Source organism: Montipora capricornis, chromosome 13, assembly GCF_036669925.1.
Source record: "Montipora capricornis isolate CH-2021 chromosome 13, ASM3666992v2, whole genome shotgun sequence".
Taxonomy (NCBI): Eukaryota; Metazoa; Cnidaria; class Anthozoa; order Scleractinia; family Acroporidae; genus Montipora; species Montipora capricornis.
Genome location: NC_090895.1, coordinates 25,143,706 through 25,155,178, shown reverse-complemented (window position 1 = coordinate 25,155,178; position 11,473 = coordinate 25,143,706). Strand labels below are relative to the sequence as shown.

Here is an 11,473-nt window from a genome sequence, read left to right as displayed (position 1 = left end):
CAGACATTTCATCTTATGCTACGTCTGGAAGTGTCACGTCGGTGGACTAGTGGAATTCAAAGCAATTGGAAGGTGAAACGCAACGAACCACAAACTTGAACTTCATTTAGCCCTCGGTACCCCCCCCCCCCTCCCTCCCCCTTAACAACAAGTTAGGTTTAGGGTTCAGGGTTTAGGGTTAGGGTTAGGATTAGGGTTAAAATATCTTTGTTTCATATAAAATAAGAATATAGGCTCAAAAAGTTCCAGTCAGCTCACCATCAATTTTCTCATCGCCAATAAATTCTGACCGAGCAACGGAATCTGAAAGCAGAGAAGAGCAATACGTTTAAAAGGTTTTACCTTTAAAAGAAATCATTATACCCTGAGAAAATGGAAAGTTAATTTTAATACCTTGGAAATTAAACTTACGTACGCATTGAAAGGAATGCACTAAAGGAACGAAACGAACAAAACAAAGGAATGGATGGAATTCACGATCGATCCGAAAACGAACGAATGGAAAGAAATAATTATAAGGCATATTAAACAAAAAGACGGAAAAACCATACAACCGCCAGGCAGTCGAAAAGAACTACAAGAAACAAAAACAAAGGAACCAAGAGAATGAAGGAACAAAATGTGACTTAACCACACCATATTTATTAGAGGGGAATGGTTATGAAACCCGACAAATTTCTTTGTTGTAGGTTTTTGTTCTCTTTTTTGGCTTTGACCGTGCACAAAACACAGTAGTTGTTTACTCCGTACTGAGGAACTAACCAATAGAAACGTGTTGGTTACGTAGTTCGCAAAACAAAAGATTGTGCACGGTCGTGGACTTTCCAACCTAAATCTTGGCATCTTTGTTTGCTCCTTTGATGTTTGCCGAGCTTCCAAACCATTCCCCTCTTATTAACTATGACCACATAGGCGTCTACTTTTCTCTTGGTTTTGCACGGAAACGAAACGGTTACTGGAAGTTCTTAACTTCCGTTTAAACGAACGCTTCACCTGAAGGAGGTTTAAAGAAACAGAGTCAGTAATTGATTGCTGCTTTGGAAAATCAGACATTAATTAAAATGTTTCTTTTCACACTCAGTTCGTTGCGTTACAAAAGGAATAGCGACTTTAAGATCTACGACGGTGTTGTCAACAAGAACTCTACAAAACAATATCATTGGTTAAAAGAGCGGCACGAATTTTAGCACATAATCGCGCCGATGACGTGAAATCACCAAATTTGAGGTTTTGACAACAACGCGAGTGTATACAAATGTCAATCTTTCATTTTCTATTTTTACTCTGAAACCGTACGTACAGTTTTATTTTTAGGATACTTCGTCCACATTTTATGACGTGAACTAGATGGACTAGTCGATTAGATTCCTTCTGGCATTTTCCAACTTTTTATTATGCAAAGCGCATTCGAATATTCTATACAGAGAATGCGCTCTGTAAATACTGATAATTATTGCTATTATTTAAGATGTTGGACTTAAAGTTTATCTTTTACCAGGTGTTTAGAGAATGTAGTTGGATTTGGAAGTCCAACAACGAAACATGTCCAACATTTTAAGCTTGCATTTAAAAACCAAAGTTTCTTGAGTTGCTGTTATAAAACAACTAAATCTTTACCTGCGCGAATAGTGGAATGACAAACCAGCATAGATAGCAGAATCGTGAAGCTTGAGATCTCCATAACGTTCACATATAGGATAGATGGAATCCCAAGACAAGGCAAAGTTTGTACGCTAATCAGCAACAGCAGTAAAGTGGTATTGTTGTAGTTTCCACATCTGTAATGAAGCTTTCATTCCCCACAAACGCATAAAAGTCCCCCGGCAACGGTGCCAGCTTGCCACGTAAATTTATTCAAATTTACAAATGGATGGACGGTTCATTGACTCTCAGCATAATGTTATCTCTTTGCGCAGTTTACGAAATTATGGTCAATTAAAGTTTTGGCTGAACACAGTGATAGCTGCCAAGACTAATTCCACTCTCGATCCGAATCAATTATATTTGAGGGTGCAACAAGTGCGGTGTTGCGTACTTCGTGACTCTATGGATGAAATCCCACAAAGTGACCTTTGAAATGAAATATTTTAATCGACTTTTAAGGGCATTGCATTTCTGTGGTGCTCTTTGTTATGCTGTACAAGGTAATTACACTCTTTTAAACATTATCACAGACGTTTAAGTGCCGAGCTTTAAACCTAATCAACTCGACATTTTCCCTGAGTCATCAGTGGAATGCGTTTTAACCAAAAAAGCAAAGCCATTATAGCAATAAGTAGTCGCCTCGATGTTATTCTAAGCATATGCTTCAATATCACCGGACATCCCTTCTTTTAAACTCTTTCGTTGCTCGAGTCATAGCAACCTTTGACTTCCAATCAAACTTCCCTTTTCTCTTCTCCTTTGTCGTCAAGATTGAAATTAGACCACTCGTCCCCCGAAATTTCAAGGATGAAAGAATTAGGCATGTATCGCAACCATTCTGAGAACACGAGTTCTTGACGCCTCGATGTTATTCTAAGCAAACGCTTCAATATCAACGGACATCCCTTCTTTTAAACTGTGTCATTGCTCGAGTCATAGCAACCTTTGACGTCCAATCAAACTTCCCTTTTCTTTCCTTCTTTGTCGTCAAGATTGAAATTAGACCACTCGTCCCCCGGAATTTCAAGGATGAGAGCATGATGAGGCATGTATCGCACCCATTCTGAGAACACGAGTTCTTGGCGCTGACCAAAACAAAAGGAGACTCTAGGGACGAAAATGATATCGCACCACGCAAAGTCATCATTTTTTTGCATTTAGATGCATGCATTCGCGTTCTTATTATCATCTCCCGATTATCTCGGCATGGAAAGTCAGTAAGTGACAAAACTAATTAAGACACTTTACTGCAAAAACCACAAATAAGAGAAATTCATCTTTATTCATTTTTCCAATTGCAATCCCCCCTCCCTATTCAACGTTGGAAAAGGAAAAAGTAAGTCTTGGAAAAAAAACAAACAAACGGCATTTTTTAAGGGGGAGAGGGAGAGGGTTACAAGGAAATATTAGGGGGAGGGGGGGCAGTCGCCCAACCTTCCTTAAAGGGGTCATGAAGTGTCTAAGCTCTTTTGTCGCTTATTGGTATAGAAACAATTCAGGATTAAACTGGAAAGTTAAAGAAGGAAAAAAGTGACAACATCTCGTCGGGTGCTTACACTGTCTGCATAACCTAAAAAACGGCCATTTTGAGGCGTCACTAGGAAAAGAACGGCAAATAAATCTACACTGTATATGAAAAAGGTAAAAACGCACGTGCAAAGTCAACCTCGTTCCCAGGGTATCTCTCGAAAGAGACCCTGGGAATGCATGAGGTTGGTGCAAGATGTACAACGTCACGAAATAACCGAATTTGAGGTAACGTGGAGGTGACGAGCAGAGACGGTAAATTTTCAATTTTCCTTCTCGAGGAGTAGACAAACGCACACATGAGCCGGGAAAGAGATAATGTTAACTGTTTCACAAACATTGGCATTAAATTACGTTTGATACTTAAAGGAGAACTGAAGGCCAAAATCAGCAATTTTTCCAGCATTGTTTCTGGAAAGCCTAACGAAAGTAAAGTTAAGTGTGTGGGGTGATTAAATTTCTTCTCGTTTTCAGTTTTTTGCGAGAATATTACGTTCGAAGTTAGGCTTTTCCCGCTGTTTCTGCCTTTTCAGTGTGGGCTCAAAAACGAAATCAGTACTCTGCTATGACGTATGATATGGGAAACATAGATTTCGTAATCAAGAGAAACAAATGCTGCTGTGGATATTTTCTTCGTTGTTTTCCTGTTTCTTCGCGGACTCAATTTTCACGACAAGCATCAGTCAAAAATAGTGCCTCTGTATGGGGCTCTCCTGCATGAATTCCACATATCATACGTCATAAGCTGCAAAAATGACCGCTGACTCCTCCATTCTGAGCCGCAATGCTGATGACCCAAAATCGGAATAATTTTTTTTAGGTAGAAAAACGACGGATATGCCAGAAAAAATGTTGAAAACATTATTGTGCATGGTCTAAAGTGTATATAAAAAATACTTCTTTTTTGCCTTCAGTTCTCCTTTAATATTCCAACAAAGAAAACAAATCAAAAATTCAAATAATTTAGCTTCAAAGTTATTTTGGGTAACAAGTTACTGTATTTATGTTTTTCTCTTTGTTTTGGTGCAGTAACTGTAACTTCTTTGTAACATACAAAACTACACTATGCAGTAAAATTAAACACACTCTCTCTCTCTTTGAAATAGTAAAAGCAATGGATGATGTAGCGATTAACGTTTTTGATCTTAGCTTATGCATGGAAAATAAAGAAACAAACACGGTTTGTTAAGTTGTTGTAGTTTAACTATTTTTTTCATTTTTGTTACACTTGAAGTGCAGATGTGGTATATCTTCAATTTAGGCCCTGAAAAAAGAACAAAGTTTATCAACCGAGTCTTAAATTAAAAAGAAAACTTTCCAACCAGCCAAATAAATAAATAAATAAATAATACATATAAGGGCATCAGCAGATCTTGCACATTATCCGTTACTGACCGCTCAGTCTGACTGGAGCCAATTGCTAGACCTGCTTATAATAACTCGCCCAAGGCCTCCATACATCTTACTCTGACGCGTCAATTTAATAATTTCCCCGTGAAACCAGACCTTTCCAGCCAATTATAAGTCTTAAATCATCAATTATTTCCCTTGGGATTTTAATGCTAACCTGTGCGACATGAGTCGACCCCACTACCCCCATCTCCTCCCCTCAAAAAAAAAGCTTGATGTGTGAAAATTCTGTGACATTAGAAAATGTTAACAGCGGCAACAAGTGCGACTTCGAGTACAATTTCTGGAATTTTGATTACTGCGCATCCGTAGTGCGAAGCTTAGCGTGCTCAGCTCCTCCCGGCAAGTTGGTCTGCGACGACTTTACATCGAAAAGTCGTAACGGAAAGTACGAGTTTGTCAAAAGGAAACTGCTTTTGCTTTTCGCCATTTGCTGTAAAAAAACTTCTACTAGAAAAAGTGGAAACACCAGCAACTCATTCAAAACTGGAACCGAAACGTGAACTTCGTCCCGTAATAGCAAGTTCTGCTGACTGGAACTCGTATTATACGCTACCTAAATACGTAGAGCAGAGACTCTGATGTTAAAGTGTGTATGACAGATTTTACTATATTTACTTAAGTGAAACATCATGGTTTTCTGCCAACCAAAGAAATGCCAGACCGATTTTTATTCTATGCCTTTCACCCAAAATCGGATTTTTTTCTTCTGGGGGGTACAAAACCGCGCTAGTAAGGAGGCCAGTGACGTCAATACAGGAACGGCAAGGAATTTTAGGGATGGAAATTTTCGTTCTTTTATCTTTTGAAACCAAATAAAACGCATCTCAGTAGCAGTTTTAGCACTTTCTCAATCTAAAAAAAATGGAAAATCCACGCCCTGGAAGAATGTTGTTCCTGTATTGACATCACTGTTCTGGTATCCCCAGTCGCCTTACTAGCGCGGTTTTGTACCCCTCCCGGAAGTGAGAATTCCGATTGTTAAAAGGCTGAAAGGCAGACAATTAAAACGGTGTAATTTGTTTTGGGTTTTTTTTATCTCTGAACACCAGGATGTTTCACACGAGTAAATATAGAAATATTTGTCATGTACACTTGACCAATGATGGGAGTTTTTGTTTCGGTTATGAACTAAATCCTACTCAACCTCAGAGCTTGTCCAGTTACAGCTTAGTGTCATCGTCCAATCCATATGGTACACTGGTGTCATAAGCAGGATTTTGAAAGGAGCTAAGCGTCCTTCGCTCGTTTCCATTCTGTGACGAGTCTGCCGTTGCAAGGTTCTCAGTGGACTGGTTCATGCCGTTGCCTGTATTTTGAAGCTGTGGACGAAGATGCACACATCAACTATCTTTTAGATAAACACGAAAAATCTGGTTTTGATGATGATGATGATGGTGTTTGTGACGATGATGGTGACGACGATGGTGACGATAATGGTAGCGATGTTTGTGACAATAATGGTGACAATGATGATCAAGAGGATAACGATGATGATAATAGTGTTTGTGACAATGATGGTGGTGATGATAATTGTGATGATGGTGTTTGTGACGATGATGGTGATGATCAATGGTGACAACTAAGGATGGTGACGATAATGGTAACGATGTTTGTGACAATAGTGGTGACGATGATGATCATGAAGATAATTTATGTTTTAATGATGATGATGATGGTGTTTGTGACGATGATGGTGACGACGATGGTGACGATAATGGTAGCGACGTTTGTGACAATAATGGTGACAATGATGATCAAGAGGATAACGATGATGATAATAGTGTTTGTGACAATGATGGTGGTGATGATAATTGTGATGATGGTGTTTGTGACAATGATGGTGATAATCAATGGTGACAACTAACGATGGTGACGATAATGGTAACGATGTTTGTGACAATAGTGGTGACGATGATGATCATGAAGATAATTATGATGATAATGGTGTTTATGGCGATGATGGTGATGATGGTGAATATAATGATGACGATAATGGCGACGATGGTGGTGATGATGGTTATGATAACGATGACGATAAGAAGGAGGATAATAATGGTGATGGTGGTGATTCTGCCGGTGAGGATATTGCCACTGGAGGCAACTAGCTGGCCTTGCCAAACCCGCCAAGATATACACGAAAAATCTGGTTTTAATGATGATGATGATGGTGTTTGTGACGATGATGGTGACAACGATGGTGACGATAATGGTAACGATTTGTGACAATAATGGTGACGATGATGATCAAGAAGCTAATGATGATGATAATTATTGGTAACGGTGATGGTGACAATAATGATGACGATAATTGTGACGATAATGGTGATGATGGTGATGATAAAGATGACGATGAGGAGGAGTATAATGATCTTTATGGTGGTGATTCTGCTGGTGAGGATATTGACGCTGGACGCAACTAGCTAGCCTTGCCAAAGCACGCAAAGATAAACACAATGATGATAAAAATGATGATATTTGTGACGATGATGCTGATGACCGATGGTCAAAATGTTGTCTACAACAAATTTTGACCACTGTGATGACGAATATCGTTGTCGATAAGAGCACAGACAACAATGAACCACTTTCGATTTGCATTTTACCGCAATATTCAACGCCAAAGAAAGTTTTTATTTCAGAGCGTGACCAAAATCATGACTCAAAGAAAGAGCAAGCGTTGTCTATAACTTTCTCGCAATGTGATTGGTTTATTTCCCAAAATGAGCGTTCCTGATTGGCTATTACATTGCGTGACAAATTGACGCAAGCATAACGCAAACAGCGTTGTCTAAACTCTTATCGACAACGGCAAATTAGCCAATCAGATTGCGAGATTACAAGCAATTGTGGTAAAAAATCTCATGCAAGTTATCCTACGCCAGATACGAAAAACCACTCAAAAAACAATCCTTTAGACGTGGCCAAAAACATGCGGAAACGTATTGCTGGTCTACTGCAGCAGCACAAAGCCCCGAGGAAAGGGTGAGAATAATTAAAACTGCACATAATAATAAAGCTAACAGACAGAGAGACAGACTGGTCCCGTGACACCCCGCGAGCCTCTCCATCTTAGCGTCAGAATATAAATTTCTGACTAATTCATTCAGTCACTCAATCGTAGGAGATTACATGACTCGACAAGATGCCGCCCTGTCAAACATACCTGAAGTACTTCGTATTGTGACGGTGGTGCATCGTGCATTCCATTGTTCTTTCCAATATAAACATTCTGAGATTGCTCCTCTGTCTCTGCCATGTCGTAATTGTTGGTTTTCCTGTGGCAAGCAAAAATTCTTTAACATGCAGACGAATGTAAGACATCTTTAGTCAGAAGAATAATAATAGCTAAATTTTTGTTTTGAGCACATGCGCGCTTGAAGGAGAGTAGATCTTCAAAACTAACGCTCGTGCTAATTACTTGCCACCAGTTATGGAAACCGAGAACGAAAAAGAAATCTCCACGAGTTGTTAACTCTAGACCGTTGTGGCAGAGTTTGTGGGTTTCAAGAATACGATTTAATCTTGCCAAACTTCATTATTGCGATTACAAGAATTTTGTACTTGGACTAGTTATGAAAATGAAGCTGACTTAAATTCAGGAATATGGCACATTTGTCATTTGTCCAAATACCTCCTTGACTTCACTTTCTTTACAAGAACGATTGCAGTGAGGATGCTAAGAAGGAGAAACGCGATAGAAATAACGAAGAAAACTGTTGCTAAGGTCAACAATGTCTCTGAAACAAAAAACAAAAAAATTGTAAGAATCATTCATTCTTCATGACAGGACTGTTCTCGAACCAAAGTAGTCTGTTTGTTATTTATTTATTTATTACAATTTTAATTAACGGCACAGCTGGCCGTAAAAAATTAGACATGGGGATAATCTGCAAAATGGTAAAAGCTACCCCATACAAGAAAGATCCACTGCAACCAGTACCTAACCTAAAAATATATGAAAAATCATGAAAACAACAATTATACTACCTACTCGTGTTAGTGATAACATTTTAAGACGAAGCTAACGGTTCGTTTAATAAGAGGTTTATTACCCTGGATCACAATAAGCTAACTGTAAGTGAAAATAAAATCATATCCAGTGGGAGGGAATTCAACATGAACAAACAGATTGTAAAAGGGAAATTTAAGAACACTTTAAAATTTTTAAAAGCATCTCTGTTTTCATGCCAAGGCTCAACATCAGCTTACCGTCGGTAGCCTTGGAAAAGAGGGAACCTCCCTCTGCTGTAAAGAAAAAAAGGAAAATCGTTGAATACTTACAAAATAAAATAAAAATACATGCATAGCTCCAATTGGGAGCCAATGTTGGTGTACAGAACAATGTAGTAAAATGTCTTCTGGGAATTTGACTCTATTATTATGTAAAACCTTGTGGAGCCATTTTGTATTGCTTTGTACACCAAGATGGCCGTCTCACCGCGTGGATTAAAACCAGGGATAAACGATTTAGAATTGGCTGTAACGTCCGACGCATGCGCATAAGCGCTGGTGCAACAGTCACTGCAATTGTCGCGCATGCGCGTGGTCATGATATCCAAAATGCACTTGTCAATTGCATTCATTAATCTTTCAACCAAACGGTTTATTTTACAATGGAAAGTCTTTGCATAAAAAGAGGAGTCCAGTAAGCGTGATTTCTAAGTTTCTACAGGAGCTCATTAAGAGGAGCCTCTATCTCCCATACTTGGCCTCGGAGTCAACCCTTTCCCGAGTAGATTTATTTATAGAACACCTCCCTTGGGAGATTCAGCACGCTCACTGTTGTAAAAGCCAATCTCCCTTGGGACATTCAGCACGCCCACTGTTGTAAAAGCCAATCAAAACAGAGCTATCTCAGCGTCAAGGGAATTATGATACTTTTCGCGGGAAAAACCTGTTCCTAAAAATAAATTTACTCGGGAAAGGGTTGACTCAAGGAATTAGAGGAGATAGAGGCTCCTCTTGATGAGCTCCTGGTTTCTAACATTCTCTTTGTCAAAGCAAATGAACACGAGTTCAAAGTCCTACTAACTGAACCTACTGATCAAGAAAAACTTAACCGAATCATTTGAATTTCCTTAGTGATATAGACTGAAAGGAATACGGAAAGGAAAGCTGAAAGGAACCTTTCGTCTCGTTATCTTGATGACGTCATCGCTGTGCCGTCATCGAGAAACATTCCTTACATTCTTACTGAAAGAGTTATATTTTCATTCCGTGTACGTATTGGGTGTTTAGACTTGTGGTCGCCTTTCTAACACTGGCAAGTGGAAAATGGACCTTGAACACGGCCTTAAAAGGTTACGGAAATAAAGACAGATGCAATGAATATTTTTGTTTGATATCATACCGTTCAAAACACCAAATATTCTCACGAACTACCGTATTTGTACAAAGACCATACAAAAACGTTATAGTAAGTTGACGTTTTCTTCAGACATTCGTCGTTTAGAAGTATTTCCCATAATCAGGTCCTTGAAGCGTTCTGGTGAATTTTGGTTTTCAAAAACATCATGACTCTTGGATTTTGGGAAATGTTTGTCATCTAAAATATTAGAGTGATTTTACTTGACCCGTGAAACAGAGAATAATAGTTGTGTAACACTACCTTTTAATTAGACCTATTGTTTTTCTGTTACTCAGACTATTTACACGAAAAAACCCCACGATCTTTTATAAAAATTTCTGACGTTTAGTCTAACAAACGAAGAAAAGTATTACAACAACTGTCGTATAATTTATCTCTTCAGTTGTGTCATTATTGTGTGTTCTGTTTTTGTGTCAATATTTTCATCCTCGATCTTGTATACACCATGTGATAGGGGCTTTTACGCACATATAGCGTGTAATATTCCACTATACATTTGACAGGTCAAGTAAAATCACTCTAAGATTTATACAAACTACTCTATAGGGGCTAACGTTCAACACAGCATTTCGTAGCCTTACGACTTCCGCCTCTTATTTCATAGTGAAATATTTATGTTATTTTTTGTTTTTTGCTTTGAGAAGACTCCAACAAAGAAGAGGATTGTTTGTGTTCGCAGGCACGCGTTTCGAGAACACAAAGAAATTAATACTACTAAAAGCTATTAATGATATAGCATTTCTTTACCAATTTGTCTGTGCATTACATTCACTACATAGCGCTTTGTGTGGTCTTCACGGAGAATACTCACATAAGCTGAAACTGAGATTTTTTATATAAATATTAAAGCACTCTAAGTTTGTGAAACTTGCCGTTTCTACAGCTCAAACCGTGTTTGACACTTTCGTATTCGTCAAGGAAGTATGTCGTTATTAGCTTACCGAGCACCCTATCTCGGCATAGAAAGTCTAATTACTTTCTAAGTTTTGTAAAATCTTGTCAAAGATACCCGTAACAAAACTTTATCTTTTAGTTTGTAATAGATCGGACAAATTTATGTTTTAGGCAAACAAAAAATGAGCATAAATACCTGCTGAGGCAACATTGGTAAACAAGAAAGTCGCTGTAACACAATGCCCAACTGCTTTCATTATGCTTTTACAACGGAAAAAGTTGCCTTGAAGTTCAATGAAGATTTGTACAAAAAAGCAAAGCTCGCCACGTCACTGTCTTACAAGAAAATGTCTTGATGAAAAACTGTTAAACTGTAGTAGCAGCAGTGTTCTTTAGCCTGAAGAGGAAAAACGTTCGGTTGGAACCGAAGTAGTGTTGCAATACAAAGGAACGCAGCTATCAAAAAGAAATTATTGTTGCGAACGATATTACGTGTTTGGATTTACATACTTGTTTAAAGCCTTGAATTCATTTTCTGCATCATTAGATACGTTCTATTTTAAGAATCTGGGTCCACAAAATTTTCAAGAAAGAACATTTGCCCGACATCCTTCCCACTAAAAAATG

General features: G+C 38.4%; 2 protein-coding genes across 2 annotated transcripts in view; both read right to left on the bottom strand.

The window, feature by feature from the left end:
- Nucleotides 1-2,052, bottom strand: part of LOC138028701 (uncharacterized) — a 5,602-nt gene extending 3,550 nt beyond the window's left edge. Inside the window, exons 1-2 of the mRNA XM_068876301.1 lie at nt 1,618-2,052; nt 259-303 (exon numbers count right to left, since the gene is read on the bottom strand). Of these exons, the coding sequence (XP_068732402.1) occupies nt 259-303; nt 1,618-1,681 (109 nt within the window). The 5' untranslated portion in view covers nt 1,682-2,052. The remainder of the gene's footprint in view (nt 1-258; nt 304-1,617) is intronic.
- Nucleotides 2,053-3,475: 1,423 nt separating this feature from the next.
- LOC138029213 (uncharacterized) lies at nt 3,476-11,253 on the bottom strand. Its single transcript, XM_068876917.1, has 6 exons — nt 11,043-11,253; nt 8,794-8,829; nt 8,216-8,321; nt 7,748-7,859; nt 5,729-5,903; nt 3,476-4,435 (listed from the first exon to the last, which is right to left on the bottom strand). The coding sequence occupies exons 1-5, from the start codon at nt 11,101-11,103 to the stop codon at nt 5,745-5,747; spliced, it is 474 nt and encodes a 157-aa protein (XP_068733018.1). The 5' UTR covers nt 11,104-11,253; the 3' UTR covers nt 3,476-4,435; nt 5,729-5,744.
- Nucleotides 11,254-11,473: the final 220 nt, after the last annotated feature.